A 21875-nucleotide genomic window follows, 5' to 3' on the forward strand; every position below is an offset into this window, starting at 1 on the left:
GCACTAAGATACAAGTCAGATTTCAGGCATCCCCTGCAATAAAAATTTAATTTTGGGTCAGATACTTCCAATAGTAAATAACATTTAAAAGGATGCAGACACTGCAATTTTCCTAATTGGAGCTTTGCAGGTGCAGCAACTAATTGATAATTATAAACAACTCCCATTAGACTCACTTCTACACATGGATACAGAGAAACACACAGGGGTTTCAGAATAGCAAAAGGTAGGCATCTGCAACAAAGTTTGTCAAAATACTTTTATATAGATCACCCAGAGGGAAATGTTTTTTTTTTCTCAACAAAAGTGGAGTTACTCTTTAAGGTTGGAATGTGAGAGGGAAAAGTACCTCAAGGAGTCAATCAGTTCTTGTGCTGCCAAGAAGCATGTTAATAGGAGGAGAGCGCAAAGCAAAGAACTCATCACTGTGATGCTTCTCCTTTAACTGTCCAGTCAAAGGGGGGCATGGCCAAGACAGGCATGTGAGAGGACTCATCTCTCACAGCTCCTGCTGCTGATCCGCTCACCGATCCTCCCCCAGTTTTCAAACTGGCCCGGTCGCCCCCCTCCCCCGCTGGCCATCTGAACCCGGGGGATGACATGGAAAAGGCTAGGTGAAGTGCCGAGCGCCGAAGACCAAGATGGCGCCGGCGCAGCCTTGCTGAAGGGAACCCTGCGCGGCATGGAGAAGGAGAGCGGGAAGGAGGCCGGCATGAAAGAGTAGAAGTCCCAGAGGTGCCAGGGTAAGGATCCTCCCAGGGACATGCTATAATTTACTCAAAGACTGTCTGGGACCCAGGGAACAGATTGGATGGAGGCCTCAGGGGGATATCCTGACACATGGGTGGAGGAAAATGATCAGATCCCCATAGTTGTACGTGGCTCTGCCCCCCCTGCCTATGGAAACACAATCCTCTTCTATCCACGATAATGAGGGAACAGGACAGGCACAGCCGACACTGGCAGATATCCTGAAGGCTATAAATAATTGTGCTGCATCTATTAACATACTTAAGGATCAATTTGGGGGATTAAATGATGTATCCTTACTGCACCAGAATTTAAAGAAGATTCGGGAGAGAACTAATGTGGTAGAGAGTCATGTCAGTGATATTGATGACCAGCTACCTGATATTTCTCGGGACACTAAATCTGCGTATCAGCTTGCAAAAGAGGCTTATGATAGAGCTGAGGATATGGAAAACCGTCTCCGCAGAAATAATGTGCGCATAGTGGGCCTATCTGAGAGGGTAGAAGGGAGAGATCCCACTGCATTTGTGGAGAAATAGCCCATGGAGGTGTTTGGTAACGGCTTTCTCACCCCTTTTTGCAGTGAAGAGAGCTCACAGGGTACCACCTCGTCCCCTTCATTCGGGGGGCCCCTCCAGGTCCATGCTGGCACGAATTATGCACTACAGGGACTGTGAGGTGGTACTGAGACAGGCGCGAGAGAAAGGCACTGTCCAATTTAATGGTGCAAATGTATCCTTTTATCCAGACTTTTCCACAGAGGTCCAAAGGCGAAGAGCTAAATTTTCTGATAAGAGACGGTTGAGAATCCTACAGTTGCCGTATGCCATAAAGCTAAGGGTCACAGCCAGGGGCCAAGCACAATTCTTCGAATCCTCACGAGATGGGGCAATGTGGCTGGACCGTAACAAACAAATCCTTCAGCTGATAGGTGATGAAATGGAGGGAGACTGATCTGTGACTTTTGACTCTCATGGTGACTCTCTTGGTATGGTGAATGGGTTCTATCTATTCTAACTAGTTCATGCTCTTATCCTAGTAAGGTTTTACAGTTCTCTTGCTGGGGGACAATATATTGCAAAAGAAGAAGAGCTACTCAAAGTTTTACTGTTGGTGGGACACATATCATCTCTTGATGGCTCATGCGAGTTCGGACATTATTCGAGACTTTAGAGCTGCCCTGTTGGCCAGCTCCCCCGTGTTCAATGGGGTCGTTTATCTGTTTCTGATTCTCAATACTACTTTCATGCTACAACAGTTTTACAGTTACAATATTGGACTCAAACATACCGTAGTTATGCCAGATGTGCTGAGTTCCTTGAATTACAGATGAGTGGGTAAGGCTTATCATTCAACTCATACTTCCTTTTCCAGAGGTGTCAGTGTCCTGGTTCACAGTGCCCTGGACTTTTAAGAGTTTGCTAGTGAAAATGACAAGGAGGGTCGCTATGTTTTATTTATTGCCGTATTGGTCATTTACAATGCATTTTGGTTAGTGTGTATCTCACCTATATTCTGTGGTGATACTCCAGCTTCTGGTCACATACATGGACGTGAGGCAGGACGTCCCGCTGCTGGTGGTTGGGGACTTCAACTGCTGCATGGATCCCTCTCTGGATAGACACCCGGTCCCCCGTGTTTTGCCTTCCGGGGGTACTCTCTTGGCGGCGTTGGCACAGAAGGTGGGTTGGGTGGGTGTCTGGAGAGCTAGGAATTAAACAGTTGTCTTGCTTTTCTAAGACTTACAGTACCTTGTCCAGAATAGATCTTGGAATTTGCATCCCATCCTTGCTTCCATATGTCGCTGAGATAGCCTACAGGCCTCGTAGTGTGTCGGATCACTCTCCCCTGGTGGTTCAACTAATGGCGTCCCCACAAACTGCCCTGTGTAGAGCCCCGTGGAAATTTAGCGCATTCTGGCTGAAACTATTTGACCCCCCTGACAGCATAGAAACGCATATACGTGAATTCTACTCATTCCAGGATCCATCTGGCTCCGGTGTTATACGATGGAAGGCTTTCAAGGCATATCTGAGGGGATTGTTGATTGTCGAAATGTCCAGGGTGAAAAGATCCTCCACTACACTGGTTACTGAGGTTGAGTCTAGAGTGCAGGACCTGGAACAGCAGTACATTTCCGACCCTTCTGCCTCAGCTAGGGAGGCTTGGCAGGCAGCTCAGTCTGCTTATGAGCTCCTGCTGACCTCATCGGCCGAGAAGAAGCGGTTTTTCTCCAAACAGGCATTCTTTGAGGAAGGGGAGAAAACTGGACATCTCTTGGCGAGGATAGCTTCCTCTCACCAACGCTCCCCCATCATTGGGGCGATTAAGTCCCAGACGGGATCCAAAGTGAGAACGCCTGAGGAAATCATGAGGGAGTTGGCCAATTTTTATGAATGTTTGTATTTACCTGACAACCACATATTTGCGGGGGGAGCTAGGACAGTACCTACTACACATCCCTTTCCCTACTTTGACTGACGCGTGGAGGCTGGATGCATCACTCACTTTAGAGGAATTACAAGAGGCGGTGTGTTCATTTCCAAATTGTAAGGCGCCTGGAGAGGACGGTATCCCTATAGAAGTGTATAAACAATATGCTGATGTAGTGCTCCCACAGTTACTGAGGGTATTCAACAAGTCCCTGGAGGGAGGTGTTCTACCCCCCTCTATGTACAAAGCGAATGTGGTTTTGCTCCGAATGCCAGGTAAGGACCCGGTTGACCCTGGGTCATACAGGCTGATATCCTTACTACAGTGCGATGTAAAAATCCTGGCAAAGGCATTGGCAATTAGACTGAATGGAGTAATTACGTCCTTAATACATTCTGATCAGGCAGGCTTTATGCCCCAAAAATCCACTGCCCTCAGTCTTCAGAGATTATTTCTGAATATGCAGTCCCAGGCGGACAACATAGGTTACAGAGTGCTACTACCATTGGATGCCGCTAAGGCATTTAATAGCGTGGATTGGGAATACCTGTGGGAGGTAATGAAGAAATTTGGGTTCAGCCCAGTATACATATCATGGGTAAAGCTTCTCTACGCTAAACCACAGGCTGCAATTAGGACCTTTGGCAAAATTTCCCACTATTTTGAGCTGGGGAGGGGAACTAGGCAGGGGTGCCCTTTTTCACCTCTCCTCTTCGCTTTGGGAATTGAGGCCCTGGCGATTAAGGTGCGGTCTCACCCAGGCATAGAGGGATTTCAGTATGGGAATATACATGAAAAAGTGATGCTTTATGCTGATGACACTTTACTTATGCTGGGCGACACAGAGGCCTCCCTTTGGGCAGCCATGATAGTAGAATTAGGGAAATTCTCAGGTCTCTTGATCAACTGGTCTAAATCCGCACTGATGCTTTTGGATGGAGATGGGTCTCAGCCGGTGGCATCCTCGTGCCATTTTCCCATCACTTCTTAATTGAAATATCTATGCATGCAGGTGTCCCCCCCCCCCCCCCGGTAAGGGATTTCTGTAGATTGAATGTCACTCCTCTCATCCAGAGGTTTAGAGACCGGATCAAGACATGGAATTCTTTGTACTTGTCGGTGGCGGGTAGGGTGAACTTGATAAAAATGGTACTCTCATGCCGCAACTACTATACATGTTACATAATGCTCCTATGTAATCCCTTTAAAAAATTTTAGAATTATTAACTCTCTTTCACACACTGATTTGGAGAAATGGGACTCCTAGAATCAAATTGGAACACTTGCAGCAGAGGCCCAAGAGCGAGGGGGGGGGGGCTTGCTCTACCCAACCCATGGTTATACTATTTACCCAGGGCAGCTAAAGACAACACAGTAGATAGCGTAAAGGCTAACCCATCCCTGGGGATAATGAGGCATACAACTTGCAAAGGTCCTCTGCCCTCGGCGTTGGAGGTGCAGGCATTTGGAAAACCGCATAAAAAGTTCCCAACCTACAACCTTGTCCAAAAGGTATGGAATAAAATTAGATATATACAGGGGGCTGAGGGTTATACTGAATTTAGTCCTATACGGCTTAATGATGCATACCTGGCGATTGCTAAGCTGCAATCGGGGGCCAATATCAAACACTTTTTTTCAAAATGGGATACTGCTGACATTTGCTGAATTACAAGCTAAATACAACCTCCCATTATCTATGCATTTCTTATACCTACAGCTAAGACATGCAGTTATGGCCCACAGTGCATCCTCTAAATGGGTGATGTCTCAGACTCCAATTTTTGAAATGGTTCGGGACCCCAGCAGTGGCGGCTGGTGCATTGGGGGCGCAGGGGTGCCGCCCCCCCATCCATGCGTCCGGCCCCCTAATTTACATGCAGGGGCGACGGATGCATGGAGTTCAATGGGGCTTTTTTTTTTTAACCATGTGATTAGAGCCAGAGGCTCTAATAGGCTAAAAAAAGGGTGGGCTTGGGGTCCTGAAACCTGTTTCCCGATTGGCTGAAAGGAGAAGCTATGCCATTTGGCATGGAGGAGGAGGGAGGAGACCCAGAAGACTGAGAGGGAAGAAGCGGAAGCCGTCGCTGCACATGTCCAGGCAGGGTGAGTGAGCTGGGAGGGGTCCTGCTGTGGTCTTGGGGGGGTATGGTGCGGATCCTGCTGTGGTCCTGGGGGGCTATGGTGCGGGTCCTGCTGTGGTCCTGGGTAGGTATGGTGCAGGTCTTGCAGTGGTCCTGGGGGGATATGGTGCGTGGTCTGGGGGGGGGGGGTGTATGGTGCGGTCCGTCTGCCGGCCCATGGCTCAGAGTGTCTAAGGGGTTTATTTCACAATGCTATGCAAAGCTATTACAAATACATTTGAAATACTCGACGTGATGGCGAAATGGGAAAGGGATATAGGTCCAATGGAGGCTGAACAGTGGGATGAGGCTTTTCAAACGGTGACTACCTGCTCGCTGAACGTCACACAATGACTGACGCAATTATACATAAGACTAAGAGTATACTACACTCCTCACAGACTGCACACAATGGGACTCCCAGTTGACCCCGCTTGTGCGCGGTGCCGGAGGGACCATGGAGACCATTTGTTCTGGTGATGCCTAAAGTTGCATTCCTACTGGACGGGAGTGGTACAAACTATTAATAATGTGTTCCAAGTTGTTTTCGGGGTAGCCCCAGCAGAGTGCTTGCTGGGAGTGTTGGGTAATTATGATTGGGATAAATATGTGAGAGGGGCTATACATAGAGCCTTGTTTCAGGCTAGAAAGCTGATTATGATACAATGGAAATCAGAGGACCCCCCCAATATTGAAAAAATGGGTTACTGCAATGGGTAGTGTATTGAGACTGGAAAAAGTAATTTATCAACACGGGAACCATGGCCAAGTTTAAAAAGCTGTGGGCACCGTGGTTGGATACCCCAAGGCTTGCCCCGGTTGATCTGGCAATGAGTAGGCTGTTCAGCCTCAATGCATAGAAAAACCTGCTGATTCCTATTCCCGATACACATTTTGGTTTTGGATGATACTTGTGGGGCTGGCGGGGGGGGGGGGGGGGGGAGGTATGGCGACGGAGGGTTTGTGATATATATAAGTCTATAGTGTGTTGTAAATTGTCTGTATGCATTCATGTGCTAAATTGTAACACTGGCAATGGACTATTGTTATTGTTGATGAAAATGCTTTAATAAAGTTTTTGTTTTGGATATAAAAAAAAAACTGTCCAGCCATAGGCAGGGACCCCTTTCTTCAAGGTGGCAAGGTAAATGTTGCTTGACCAACAGATACTTTGATACTTTGTGATAAGGTCATCAATCTATCTCCTGTAAGTATGTTAATACTATACACTAGGGATATGCAAAATCGAGAGTTTGAATTTCCATTATATTCCTGTAAAATTCTTGAGATTTTGTTGAAACCTCACTGACTTGGGGAAATTAACTGAAATCCATGGGGAAGGCGAAATTAAGGTATTTTTGAGGTTTTAAATGTTAAGGGTGCAATGTGCTTTAAATGGCTCCCTAAAAAAAAAAAAAAAAAAAGATTACCGTAGTGTTTTTTCAACTATCCTGAACCTGTTCCAAAAATGGCACCTTTAACCACTTTAAGACCGGAAAGGATTTGCCCCATTCCTGACCAGGCCCTATTTTGCGATTCGGCACTGCGTTACTTTAACGGACAATTGCACGGTCGTGCGACGCTGTACCAAAATACAATTTTATGTCCTTTTTTTCCCACAAATAGAGCTTTCTTTTGGTAGTATTTGATCACCCGTGCGATTTTTTTTTTTTTTTTTTTTTTTTTTTTTTTTTTGTGCTATAAACAACCAGAGCGACAATTTTGAAAAAAAAAAAAAACAATTCTGCTATGACATTTTCAAAGAAAAAATGTAAAAATCAAAATTTTTTAACATTTTTGGCCAATTTGTTTCCTGCTACATATTTCTGGTAAAAAAAAAAAAATTGCAATAAGTGTATTTTGATTGGCTTGCGCAAAAGTTATCGCGTCTACTATCTACGGGAAAGATTTATGTCATTCTTATTGTTTTTTTTTTTTTTATTAGCAATGGCAGCAATCTGCAATGTCTTTGCGGGACTGCGACATTTCGGCAGACAGATCGGGCCCCTGACTGACACTTTTGGGGGGAACCAGCGACATTACTACAGTAATCAGTGCTAAAAATATGCACTGTTACTGTAATAATGACACGGGCAGGGAAGGGGTTAACATTATGGGTGATAAAGGGGTTAAATGTGAGCCTAGGGGAGTGATTCTAACTGGGGGGTGTGGCTTCTGAAATGACCATAGAGACGTGGTCCTATATAGAAGGATCACATGGGCTCAATGATCATTTCAGGGAGAAGAACGGTCAGCTGTGTTTACAACAGCCGACTGTTGTTCTCCCTCAGCGGGGAACGATTGCGGGTGTCAGGCGGCAATCTGAGCCACCTGCCCGCTGCATCGGCTTTCTGCTCAGGAGAGCAAGCGCTGCACATGTATGGCGATTCGACTGGGAGCGTTTTCCTTCCGCAGTACATCTGCGGCGGGCGGTCGTAAAGAGGTTTATAAGCCTCCTTTTTAACAGACTGAAAAAAAATTGAATTACATTTTAGTGGCAATAGCCAAATCAAATACAAAAGCAAGGGGAAAAGACAAAAATATAAAACACACGATGAAATAAACTACACTAAACACTGTAGTTGGCCACCAGGTTTTTACACATCTCAGAAGGGATTTTGTCCCACTCCTCTTTGCACATCCTCTCCAAGTCATTCAAGGTTTCGAGGCTGACATTTGATAACTTGAACCTTAAGCTCCCTCCACATTTTTTCTTTAGGTTTAAGATCTGGAGACTGGCTAGGCCATTCCAGGACCTTAATGTGCTTCTTCTTGAGCCTCTCTTTTGTTGCCTGGGCTGTGTGTTTTGGGTCATTGTCATGCTGGAATACCCATCCACTACCCATTTTCAATGCCCTGGCTGAGGGAGGGAAGTTCTCACCCAAGATTTGATGTTACGTGGCCCCTTCCATCATCCCTTTGATGCGGTAAAGTTGTCCTGTGCCCTTACCAGAAAAACCACATCCAAAGCATAAGGTTTCCACCTCCATGTTTGACAGTGGAGATGGTGTTCTTGGGGTCATAGGCAGCATTTCTCCTCCTCCAAACACGGCGAGTTGAGTTTATGTCAGAGCTCGATTTTGGTCTCATCTGACCAAAACACTTTTACCCAGTTCTCCTCTGAATCATTCAGATGTTCATTAGCAAACTTCAGACGGGCCTGTACATGTGCTTTCTTGATCAGGGGGACCTTGCAGGTGCTGCAGGATTTCAGTCCTTCACAGCGTATTGTGTTACCAATTGTTTTCTTGATAACTATGGTCCGAGCTGCCTTGAGATCATTAACAAGATTCTTCCATGTAGTTCTGGGTGATTCCTCACCATTTTCATGATCATTGAAACTCCACAAGGTGAGATCTTGCATGGAGCCCCAGACCGAGGGAGATTGGCAGTTTTGTGTTTCTTCCATTTGCAAATTATCGCACCAACTGTTGTCACCCTCTCACCAAGCTGTTTGGCGATGGTCTTGTAGCCCATTCCAGTCTTGTGTAGGTCTGCAATCTTGTCCCTGACATCCTTTGACAGCTCTTTGGTCTTGGCCATGGTAGAGAGATTGGAGATTGATTGCTTCTGTGGAAAGGAGTCTTTTATTCAGGTAACAAGTGGAGTTTAGGAGCACTCCCTTTAAAAGAGTGCTTCTAATCTCAGCTCGTTACCTGTATAGAAGAGCCAGAAATCTTGCTGATTGATAGGGGATCAAAAAATTATTTCATTTATTAAAATGTAAATTACATTTATACCTTTTTTGAAATGCGTTTTTCTGGAAATTTCCAGTGTCTCTCACTGTTAAAATAAACCTACCATTAAAATTAAGACTGATCATTTCTTTGTCAGTGGGCAAATGTACAAAATCAGCAGGGATCAAATATTTTTTTTCCCTCACTGTATGCTGTTTTGGGAAGATTGTATTTGAAATGGCTTGGAGACCGGGTTTTCTTTAATTCGCTTCAGAAGCTAGTGATAAATGAACATTGATACCATCACATAAGCTTTTTTCCATCACAGACCCTATAGAATTCAGGTTTATAACCTTGCTCCAATATGAAATATATTGAGAACATATAAAAAAAAAAAAAAAAACATTCTGGAGCAAATGACTTAAGCATTCCCACAGCCATCGCGAATAATCACTATATTATTTATAATACAATTATTTCCTATAATCATCTGTTCCATCTAGTGGCCGTAAGGCAGTATTTTCCTAATTTAATTATTTCAGGAAAAAAAACACAGTATGGCCACTAGATGGAGTTGATGATCATAGCAATTTTTTTTTATGAATGGAGCTCATAGTGATCTAATAATTATTAAGAAACCCCATACAGGGCTTCCTAGAATGTCATACCTACTAGCAGTCTTGCAATAATTATGACTCCTGCCATCCGAAGCTTGTTCTGTCCTCTTGTACTTCTGCATTGTTGTATCCTGAAGCTTTGTAATGACTGCCATCATTTTCACAAAGAAGTGTGGGAAAGCGAGGGGGAGGTTGGGTTAGAACACCAGGGTGTCAGATTTTTTTTTGGGTTGATCTAACCTATTTGCTCTGGTGACCATTGTCACTGCAAGACAAAGAGGGAATACAAAATCTTCCAGCGGGTCACATGTTCAGGTGACAACTGTCAGAGATAGATCTTCCCTTTACGTTTTTTTCAGATTTCTGCTTCATGTTCTATCTCCGGACATAGACGGCACTAAAATCCAAAACAGAGGTTCTAACTTTTTCTCACTCAACCGAAAATGAAAAGACAGAGGAAAAGCTTACCTATGTACAATTGTCTACTATTTAGTTCTTGCTAACCTCAAAGAGCTGTTCAATTTGATAAATATTTTATTTTTCTATGTATCTTTGTTGCCAGCCACTGCACAGCCTTTCCAGCAGAAGTGTCCCTGCTGGGTCCTCCTAAATGCACATGGCTGCTTCACCCCTATTCATTCTTATGCGGAAGCCATTCTTTTGGCAGCTTGCTGAGGTATGGGTTAAGCATAAGAATGATGGGGACCATGGCATGCATGCGCACTAAGAGGACATATTTACTGAAAAGGCAGTGCAGCAGCAGGCAGGACTGCACAGAAACGATTACTGGATCAAGAAGGTATTTGTCCAGGTGGACAATAAGGTCTTCCAAGTCCAAAACCCCAAAACAGGTGTTTGGGGAAGGCTTTCACCACAATGTCAGTTATCTAGCTATCTGGTAATTTTAAAGGCTCCTGTATGCTGGAGATTATGGGGTTGTGCCGTTGTGTGATTCGACATTTCCAATTTTGGGTTTTGGTACATTTAACTGTAAATATGACCACCTGCCAAGTTATAGGAGCTAATGGTCCTTCAAAAAACACTGCCATTGCGTGATTATGCCTGTTGTTGTTTTCTACCCAAGGACCATCAAACTTACCATCACAAAACAAAAATGCTGACCCTCAAAACAATATCGTAATCCCTAAATTTTCATTTAGTAAAGCTCTACATTTTCTGCTTTTATTTTTATAAACAGTCCTTATCACTGCAGGTCTGAGGGGAGCTGCTAGTACAGAGATTTATGGTATCCTCTTTATATTTCAGGGTGTGCGGACCTCCATCTACTAGACATGTTGAGTCCCACGGAGAGAAAACGCCAGGGTTATATTCACGAGCTGATTGTGACAGAAGAGAATTACGTGAATGATCTTCAGCTAGTCACAGAGGTGAGCTGGATAGTATAAACTCTACACCCTCTATACCAGGCCCTCTCACATGTCCTATTGTAGTGACCATTATACCTAAAATACCAATGGAAGTGGAGCTTGAAACTCTGTATACGCTCAAGTATCTCATTTACATCTACAAACTGAGCTCTTGCCATCCTTGTGACAAATGCCATATTATGGTAACCACCATCACTTTTTTTTCCATGGTGTATGAAAAAGGGAGGAGGGGCCAAGAAATTCTAAAACACTGTAGTGCATGGTATATACAGTGGGTATGGAAAGTATTCAGACCCCCTTAAATTTTTCACTCTTTGTTATATTGCAGCCATTTGCTAAAATCATTTAGGTTCATTCTTCTTCCTCATGAATGTACACACAGCTCCCCATATTGACGGAAAAACACAGAATTGTTGACATTGTTGCAGATTTATTAAAAAAGAAAAACTGAAATATCACATGGTCCTAAGTATTCAGACCCTTTGCTGTGACACTCATATATTTAACTCGGGTGCTTTCCATTTCTTCTGATCATCCTTGAGATGGTTCTACACCTTCATTTGAGTCCAGCTGTGTTTGATTATACTGATTGGACTTGATTAGGAAAGCCACACACCTGTCTATATAAGACCTTCCAGATCACAATGCATGTCAGAGCAAATGAGAATCATGAGGTCAAAGGAACTGCCTGAAGAGCTCAGAGACAGAATTGTGGCAAGGCACAGATCTGGCCAAGGTTACAAAAAGATTTCTGCTGCACTTAAGGTTCCTAAGAGCACAGTGGCCTCCATAATCCTCAAATGGAAGACGTTTGGGACGACCAGAACCCTTCCTAGAGCTGGCCGTCCGGCCAAACTGAGCTATCGGGGGAGAAGAGCCTTGGTGAGAGAGGTAAAGAAGAACCCAAAGATCACTGTGGCTGAGCTCCAGAGATGCAGTCAGGAGATGGGAGAAAGTTGTAGAAAGTCAACCATCACTGCAGCCCTCCACCAGTCGGGGCTTTATGGCAGAGTGGCCCGACGGAAGCCTCTCCTCAGTGTAAGACACATGAAAGCCCGCATGGAGTTATGGAGTTTGCTAAAAAACACCTGAAGGACTCCAAGATGGTGAGAAATAAGATTCTCTGGTCTGATGAGACCAAAATAGAACTTTTTGGCCTTAATTCTAAGCGGTATGGGTGGAGAAAACCAGGCACTGCTTATCACCTGTCCAATACAGTCCCAACAGTGAAGCATGGTGGTGGCAGCATCATCCTGTGGGGGTGTTTTTCACTTTTCAAATGATTTTAGCAAATGGCTGCAATATAACAAAGAGTGAAAAATTTAAGGGGGTCTGAATACTTTTCGTACCCACTGTATTTTTTATTTAGGACTGCAAAATATAAAATAACATTTTTACACCCAACAGCTGTATTAAACCCAAAATGTAATATATTTCAGCTTACCGATCATTAGATGTGGTGGCTGCATCTTTTTTTTATTTTCTTTGGCTTTTTTCCCTGTTTTCACCTTGTGATCTGCCCAGTAACATGATACCTGTATTAGAGTTCCCCCACTCTGTATGAAGGAGCACAGGGACAGCAGCATTGTCAGTCTGGGGTGAGGGAGTGTTAGATGTACTAGCAGATTTAAGTACACGCTAAAATTGAATTCAAACTCCAGCTAATGCTTTATAAGCAGTTATAGCAAACAGTTTTTTTCCTTTTGGGGGTAAAGGTTTTACATCAACAAATAAAAGCTGATGATTGTAAGCAACCCTGCTAGTGTTAAATGATTTGTCTCATTTCTGTAACTGATACATTCTGCTGGAGGGGTTGTTATTTTGAAAAACAACAGACTAAGAGGCGGTTCACACTGAGGCGATCCGACTTCGAGGGGCGACCTGTGAAGTGTGCACCGCGACTTCGGCGCAACTTGCAGGGACTTCGCATAATGGAAGTCAATGCAAGTCGCTCCCAGGTCTCCCCAAAGTAGTACAGGACCCTTTTTCTAAGAGCGACTTGTGTCGCTCCTATTAGAACGGGTCCTGTGCTAATCAATGGCGAACGACCGAGCGCGACTTGTCAGGCTGACAAGTCGCGCTAGTCTGAATGGGGTCTTACTGTTTGAATCACCAGATGGTAAGCTGCAATATAATAAATGTTTGCTTTTGGCATTAATACTACTCAAAGTCGGTTAAATAAAAAATAACAAATTTATAAATCTAGGCCCCCTTTCATTTGTTTACCTGTCTATAGTGCTCTGTTGAATATATTGGGGTTTAGAGAGCTCTATAACTCATCCCTTCTACCATACAATATCAATAAACCATGGTATTGCTCCAGGTCGGTCCATGCTTGCCCACCCTTGTCATGTGCTTGTGCAGTTTGTCACCTGCAATCACTATTACAGAGAAGATGGGGTAACAGCACACTGGCATATACCAAAGAGGCTTATTTATTGATCCATAAAATCAAATATACAAGAATGAGCAGAGACTTGGACGTGCCATTACCCATCTTCTTCTTTTTAATAGCCATCTGTTGTTCTACTTATTTCCTTCCTGCTAAAGTTTTAGAGAGCGAGAGAGAGAGTCTAAAAGCAAGCAGTTTTTGCTGTTCCTTCTGTTTAGAAAACCCATAAAGCTCTGGTTACCGTGTCATAGGTGCAAAGGAGAATGTATGGGGTTTATAAATGCTGCAGCGTCAGCTCTAAGACCGAGAACTGAGCAATCAAGTGACCGTAGATTGCTCGGTTCTCAATCTTCTCAAAGCAGAGAGCAGTGACTGTCAGTCACTGCCCTCCGCTTTGCTCCTCCAGCACTCACTGGAATGCTGGTGGAATAGGGGTCTCTGGCGCAGCTGGTTCCAGCTCTCAGCCATGGGCTGAGAGCCTGAACAAGCTACGAGTCGGGCAGCCGGGTGGATTCAGACAGTTTTGTCGGGATCCTTCAACAGCCTGGAGGGGCCCTGCCACGTCAACTGACAGTAGGCAATAGCCCATTATAGGCTGACTCTGGGTCGGTCACACATGAGAAAAAGTAAATGTACTCCTGTAACCCACAAGAGAAGTGGCCAAAGCTTCTCTTTTAAATGTTATTTAATATGTGTATTCAATGTGATTTCAATAATAATTAGCAGTGTGGAAGGGGGAAGAGCCAAGCTCTTAGTCACAGGTGCTTTTGGAGATTTTTTTAATTGGCTTTGAGTGGAGATGGCTGTACAGGAATGTGGCTTTGCTTTTTAAATAGTCATTGCTTTTCATACGTGAAGATGATGAGAAAGGCATAAATAAAAAAATCTGGACTAAACAAATGTTGTCTAAATCCACTATATGTATTCTTTCTTTAATCTTAGTGTCCTATGTGTATTTCTTTTAGATCTGTGCAGTAATCAAACATAAAAACAATTACTGCTACTGGATGACAATTGAGGACCGATGTACCACTGTTTATTGTATTTTATACATTATGTGTTTTTTTTTACAAAATTTTCAATAAAAACCATTGAAAGTAAAACAATTACTGCACTTAGCCTCTGCACAGGAGTTCACTGTAATTAAGACCGGTCACTTCTGCTCTTGCATCCCCCCCCCATAATTTATTGTACACAATCTGAAGTTAGTGGAACTGTTGTGAGTGTCTGAAGGGGGTGTCTCCTAAGACTTGGCCTATTGCACAGGTTCAGAGTGATAATGTTTTTACAAAGTAATATCTGGGTATCCAAAGTATTTGGTGCACAGAGTAAATTTATATTCTATGTGATTATTGAAGAACATATTTCAATAAAAATGTGTTGTGCCTACAGTTCAGCTTTAAAGTAAACACAGGAACTGTGTGTCACACACTTTATTTTAAACCTACCATGGGAGAAGCACAGGGGCTAGCTTCCTTGATAACCTCCTTCTAAAAATGCTACTTAGCTGGCTTTTTATCTTACAATCTGGCTTTAATAATTCCTGCAGATCAGGTATATTGAAAAAAGGCCAGAAGCCCTTATCTTATTGCCTCCTCTGGGTCAATGGCATGAAGGCCCGATATCCAGATACTTAGCCTTTTTTGGTAAAGTAATAAACAATGGGAGCATCCATATTTCTCTCTTGACAGGTTTCCTTGTTCTAAGGTTGGAAGCAATTGTTATACACACACATACTGATCACTGATATTGGGTGGGTCTGCATTTCAGACATTCCAAAAGCCATTGCTGGAATCAGAACTCTTAACCGAGAAGGAGGTGGCAATGATATTTGTCAACTGGAAGGAGCTGATCATGTGCAATATTAAACTGCTCAAGTAAGTAATGTTTTTTTAGCTGTTAACAGACTAATGAACTTTTTAAACAGTTTTTTTCTCTAATCGTCTCCCAGGGCAGCATCTGAGAGATAGGCTCCTCCCACCTGAAACAGGAAACACAATAGTCCACCATTATAAAAACTTCAGTCATACCTTCTGCCTCAGTTTGATTGCGTTTCGTCTGGATCCACAGGAGCTGCAACTGTTTATTATTTTCAAAGTCTCTGTGCCAACTGCAGGGGGACTCCCTTGCCAGCCTCCCATCCAGCTCAGCAGGCTTTGGGTAGTGCAGGTCAGGGGCAGCATATTGGGGCAAGCCGGCCCCCACCTGAGATTTCACCCCTACTGAGGGGTATGCAACCATCCCCCTAGCTGGAAAGGATGTCAGTGGCATCTCCCCCAAAAGTCTGCACCTGGACTGAGCCAGCTATCCGCTCACCGCATCCTCCGGGCACCAGTACCGGCTATCCAGGGGCCGTACCTCCAACAGAGCAAACAGGTGTCCCGTGCTGCTGGAGAAGCAAGATGGCAGCGGGCGCGTCATTTCCGGAGCCTTGCTTCACTTCCGGTGATGCACTTCTGGTCTGCAGCCATCTTGGGGAAGGCGGAAGTTGGGCGATAGAGCGGGCAACTTCTGCTGACGTCGCTTCCGGACAGCGGGACGAATTTCAAAAAGAAAAGAAAAACTAAGAGAAAGATGAATGGGCTCTCTTCCCCAAGGAAGTAGCAGAATATAACCATACTAGGAGAGCAGATGGCAGTGCAGTTACATCCACCAACCTGCATTGGGTTAGCTGGGGGCAGTGCGGGAGCTGTGCAGGAAGCAGTTAAAAGGCCCCTATGCAGGGGTTCTTTTCTAAAGGCTGACCATGTCGGATGCTTCCCCACCCTGCGCTGCAGATCCTGCCTGTCAGGACAGCTCCAAGGTAAGCCAGAGCACTCTGGAGTTTCCTCTGTCTTTACCTCACTACACACGGCTATTCATGTTTATGTATGGCAACCACCTGTCTCACTGGGTCTTTTGTGCTTATTTTCAGACAAAGACCCTAGAAGAGAAAAGGGCAAAGACCAGCAGCAAGGCATGTGCCTCTTGTAGTCACAGGTTTCCTCCAGAATGGAAAAAAGCATTATGCCAAAAATGCATCAACAAAATGGTTGCCAAGGAATCACAGGGGTTCCGTAAAGACACGCTCAACTCCTTCAAGAAGGAAATTAAGAGCACGATTGGGCCTCTACGTTCAGCCATAGGAAAGCTGGAGGTTCCAGCAAGTTCCAGCCAGACCAGTACCCCATATACCAGCAAGCCATCCATCCCCTTGTGCAACGGGGAAGAGGTTGACCCAGCGGAGCAGGAAACAGATTCAGAAAGCCCGGAATCAGAATCTGAAGAAGGCCTATGGTCGGACTCAGATGATGAAGACCCAGCATCCGTAGGCACGCTTTTTCCCTCAGTAGACACTGACAATTTACTAAGAGCCATAGCACATACATTGGGTATCAAGGAGCAAAAAGTCATAGAACTTTCCTTACACGATAAGATGTACAAAGGCTTACAACCAAAAAAACCAAGAACATTTCTGGTACAATAGACTCTGAAAAACGTAGTCAAGAAAGAATGGGAAGAGCTGGAAAAGAAGCTCTTCACTCCAGCTGCGGTTAAGCGCAGATATCCTTTCACTGAGGAGGATACAAAATCCTGGGCAAAATGCCTTAAAGTATATGCCTCCCTCGCCAGAGTTGCAAACAAGTCCGACTTAGCCTTTGACGACTCCAGGACCCTCAGTGATCCCATGGATGAAAAGATAGAAGCACTTCCAAAAAGAGCTTGGGAAGCAAGAGCAGCAAATCTAAATCCAGCTGTAGCTTCCATCTGCACGGCCAGGCTCTTGTTAGTCTGGCTGATGCATCTGCAAGAGCTGCTAGGAGATACCCCAAGAGAAGAATTAGTAAGAACCATACCCTCACTAACCAGAGCGGCAGCATTTCTTGCGGATGCTTCATCTGAATCTGTGAGGGTATTGGCCAGGACCACTGGCCCAATTCGGCCAAAAGAGCCCTGTGGCTGAGTTGTGGGGAGGGGCCATCGCTTCCAAAAATAGATTATGCGGCATCCCTTTCACAGGCAATTTACTGTTTGGACCCAACTTGGAATCTGTTCTGGACAGAACCACAGCCAAAAATAAAGGGTTTCCTCAAACCAAAAAGAAGCAGGGGAAAGCGCCCTTTCATCAGTCCAGGAGATTTAATAAAGAAACGGGACCAAAGAAGCGCTGGACAAAACAAAACAAAAAAGACAAGGGAGATTTTATCCTCAAACCTTCCATTCCAAGAAACAGAAAATAATGACGGTCTCCAGGTTGGGGGCAGACTGGTGTCTTTTGGTCATCAATGGAAGGAATATACAAAAAATTAATTTGTTCTCCATACGATAGCAGAAGGTTACTCTAAAGTGTTTTCCACTCGTTCCCCAACCAAGTACTTTGTGACGACATTACTGAAAGGCACAGACCAAGCAGAGGCCTTCCTTTCTGCATTAGAAAATCTAATAAAACAAAAAGTGATTTGTCACGTTCCGCCGGAAGAAAAAAAGACAAGAGTTTATTCACACATATTTGCGAGGAAGAAGCCATCAGGCAAGCTAAGGCCAATACTGAACCTCAGACCACTCAACAGAAAGATAAGGTACAAGAAATTCAGGATGGAGTCCATCTCCTCAGTCAGGAATATTCTTTCGGCAGGAGTATTTATGGCCACAGTAGATCTGCAAGATGCATATTTACACGTGCCGATAAAGAAGAGTCATCCAAGATACTGAAGTTTTGTGGTCAATGGTCCAGCTACCACTCTACATTTGCAGTACACAGCTTTACCTTTTGGTATCTCTTCTGCACCCAGGATCTTCTCAAAAATAATGGCAAAAGCCCTAAAAAAAACCTAAGACATCAAGACATAGGCGTGGTGCCATACCTAGACGATCTACTGTTCTTTGCCGAAACAGCAGAGAGACTGGAAGCCAATCTGCACAAGAGCATTTCTTACTTACAAAGCTTTGGATGGATTGTGAACGAAGAAAAATCATAGTTTACCCCCAAGCCAGAGAGTCATATACTTTGGCTACATACTAGATGCCAAAATAACCAAGATTTTCCTGACGGAGGAAAAAGTCAAAGAGATCAAGGAAGTGATAGTATCCCTGATAGGGGCCAAATTCATGACCATCAGATGGGGCATGGAAGTGTTGGAACTAATGACATCCTCAATCCTGGCCAATACCTAGGCACAGCTCCATATGAGACCTCTACAAAATCAGGTTCTGGTTCCGATGGGATGGCAACCCATCAACCCTAGAGAAGAATATTTTGATTCCTCGTTCAACCAACAGTGGTGGCTCAGCCCGCTAATTTACGTTGAGGGACGCAGATGGACACAGACCGATCCGGTGCTGATTACTATGAACACTAGCACCCTGGGTTGGGGAGCGCATATGTGGATTGCTGCGTACAAGAAAAATGGAATCCCCACTGGTCTCAAGCATCCTCAAACATGAGGGAATTAAAAGCCGTAGAGGAGGCGTTAAAGCTTTCCAACCGGCCATTCAGGGCAAAGATGTCTGGATTCAATCAGACAACGCCACAACTGTGGCATACCTGAACAGACAAGGGAGAACAAAATTGACTCGTCTAATGGATCTAACAGAAACAACACTAACATGGGGCGAGAGAAACATCAGATCCATCTCCGCCATCCATCTAAAGGGAACCGACAACACGCTGGCAGGCTTCTTAAGCTGAAAAATCATAAAACAGACAGAATGGTCCTTTAAATCAAGAAATCTTCTTGTGGATCACCCGAGACTGGGGGTGACCGAAGTGGATCTGTTTGCGTCAAAAATAAATACGAAGTTCCCCAAAATTTTCTCCCCAAAGCCCACAGATGGGAACATCAGAGTAGATGCGTTCAACCAAAGCTGGGCTCCCCACCTGTGTTATGCATTCTCTCCAACTGCCCTAATACCAAAGCTGGTACAAAAGATCAAGGTAGAAAGGGCAACGGTGCACCCCATTGGCCTCAGAGACCATGGTTTAGTCACTTAAAAAAACCTCAGTACTAAACCACGTCTAACACTTCCAGATTTGTCGAACCTCCTATTGCTGGGCCAGTCTACCACCCGAATCACAAGGTCATAAAGCTCTCAGCCTGGTTCCTGAAAGGGTGAGGCTACAGAACAAGGGTCTGTCAAACAGGGTGATTGACACTATCTTAGCCAGCAGAAAACCAGTGACTAGAGCCATCTACGAAAAAGTGAGGAAAAAGTTTGTCTTATGGTACGAGAACAAAGGAGACCCCAACAAGGGGACTATTCCAACAATCTTAGATTTTTTACAGGAAGGAGCATATCATACAACACTTTGAAGGTTCAAGTGGCAGCCCTATCCTCCCACCTAGACATCAGGCTGGCAGAAGACATGCTCATAAGAAGATTCCTTCTCTCACTGAAAAGAGCCAGACCCATGAAGTTCAGCAGAACTCCAACATGGGACCTCTCCACGGAACCTAAAGGATTCTTCTCTGCACCCTTTTTAACCATTGGAGGAAAGCTCAGATAAATACCTTACACTAAAAACAGTACTCCTGGTGGCGCTTGTATCAGCAAGGAGAGTCAGTAAAATACAGGCTCTATCCATGATAGAACCTTATTGTCTAAGTCTGACAGATAAAATTATCCTCACGCCTGACCCAGCCTTCCTACCAAAAGTCTCTTCAACTTTCTACAGAACTCAGGGTGTGGTTATCCCCTCCCTTCCAAGTTCAATGGATAGCAAGAAAAGAGACACCTACAACAAGCTAGATGTAAGAAAGATCCTGATAGCTTACCTTGAGAGAATTAAGGATTGGTGAAAAACTACCACACTATTCATTCTTCATGCAGGAGTCAACAAGGGGAAGCCAGCCTCAAAGTACAATAGCCAGATGGATAAAGCTTGCTATTCAGACAGCATACCAAGCACTAAACCTTGCCCCACCAAGCAGAGTCATAGCCCACTTGACCAGAGCTTGGGCATCATTAAGCACAGAAAGAGCCGGGGCAACACTGGAGCAGAGCAGCAACACGGTCGACATTCAGTACCGCAAGGCATTACCGCATCGACCAGCTGCCTAGTCAGGACCAGACATTTGGCCACAAGGTGCTCCAGACTTTTTTCCCTCCCTAGTAAGTATTGTTTGGTACATCCTCTCAGATGCTGCCCCGGAAGACAATTCGAGAAAACAGTTAGGAAACTGGTAACTCTTTTTCTAAGAAGTCTTCCAGGGCAGCACTCGTTCTCACCCTAAAGAACAAGGCAAAAAAGGGTTTGCAGATTCATGAGCTTATTGAGGGTTCCTTCCGTGCTTTAATATTACTGCGGCAGAAGGTATGACTGATGTTTTTATAATGGTGGACTATTGTGTTTCCTGTTTCAGGTGGGAGGAGCCTATCTCTCAGATGCTGCCCTGGAAGACTTCTTAGAAAAAGAGTTACCAGGTACCTAACTGTTTTTTAAATTTTCTCTTAAAAGAAAAGTACAGTGAAGAGGCAGTGCTGTCAATCCAGAAAGCAGTGGGTGGGACTAGATGTGGCCAGGTGCTGAGTGACAAACTAAAGGCTTGCAAACCAGCAGTGACAATACTAATACTGTAACCACACTACCTGCAACATCTTTTTATTCCATTTAGTGCAAATGAGCACAGCCTACATGAGGGTGACAATGTTGCTCTGAATTCATAAGCTGTGCAGCATCATTGCCACCCCATCACAGGAAGCTGCTTTAGGTGGACTTCAGGGGGAAGCTCAACTGGTATTTGTGGGAATTACAGTGGGTACGGAAAGTATTCAGACCCCCTTAAATTTTTCACTCTTTGTTATATTGCAGCCATTTGCTAAAATCATTCTTCTTCCTCATGAATGTACACATAGCACCCCATACTGACAGAAAAACACAGAATTGTTGACATTGTTGCAGATTTATTAAAAAAGAAAAACAAATATCACATGGTCCTAAGTATTCAGACCCTTTGCTCAGTATTTAGTAGAAGCCCCCTTTTGATCTAATACAGCCAGGAGTCTTTTTGGGAAAGATGCAACAAGTCTTTCACACCTGGATTTGGGGATCCTCTGCCATTCCTCCTTGCAGATCCTCTCCAGTTCTGTCAGGTTGGATGGTAAACGTTGGTGGACAGCCATTTTTAGGTCTCTCCAGAGATGCTCAATTGGGTTTAAGTCAGGGCTCTGGCTGGGTCATTCAAGAACAGTCACGGAGTTGTTGTGAAGCCACTCCTTCATTATTTTAGCTGTGTGCTTAGGGTCATTGTCTTGTTGGAAGGTAAACCTTCGGCCCAGTCTGAGGTCCAGAGCACTCTGGAGAAGGTTTTTGTCCAGGATATCCCTGTACTTGGCCGCATTCATCTTTCCCTCGATTGCAACCAGTCGTCCTGTCCCTGCAGCTGAAAAACACCCCCACAGCATGATGCTGCCACCACCATGAGTCTGAATACTTTCCATACCCACTGTACATGGGACTAAGAGAAAACTGTAAACGCAGATAACCTTACACTCCAGTGCTGCAGCACATGCTTTTT

General features: G+C 44.5%; 1 protein-coding gene across 4 annotated transcripts in view; it reads left to right on the forward strand.

Moving 5' to 3' along the window:
• The window catches only part of ITSN1 (intersectin 1), a 348624-nt gene that overhangs the window by 286276 nt on the left and 40473 nt on the right, over positions 1-21875 (forward strand). For all 4 annotated transcript variants that reach the window (XM_082244896.1, XM_082244893.1, XM_082244894.1 and 1 more), the window contains 2 exons: positions 10867-10988; positions 15151-15257. In XM_082244896.1, coding sequence (XP_082101022.1) covers positions 10867-10988; positions 15151-15257 — 229 coding nt within the window. The remainder of the gene's footprint in view (positions 1-10866; positions 10989-15150; positions 15258-21875) is intronic.

The sequence above is a fragment of the Pelophylax lessonae genome (genome assembly GCF_965119305.1).
Source record: "Pelophylax lessonae genome assembly, chromosome: 2".
Taxonomy (NCBI): Eukaryota; Metazoa; Chordata; class Amphibia; order Anura; family Ranidae; genus Pelophylax; species Pelophylax lessonae.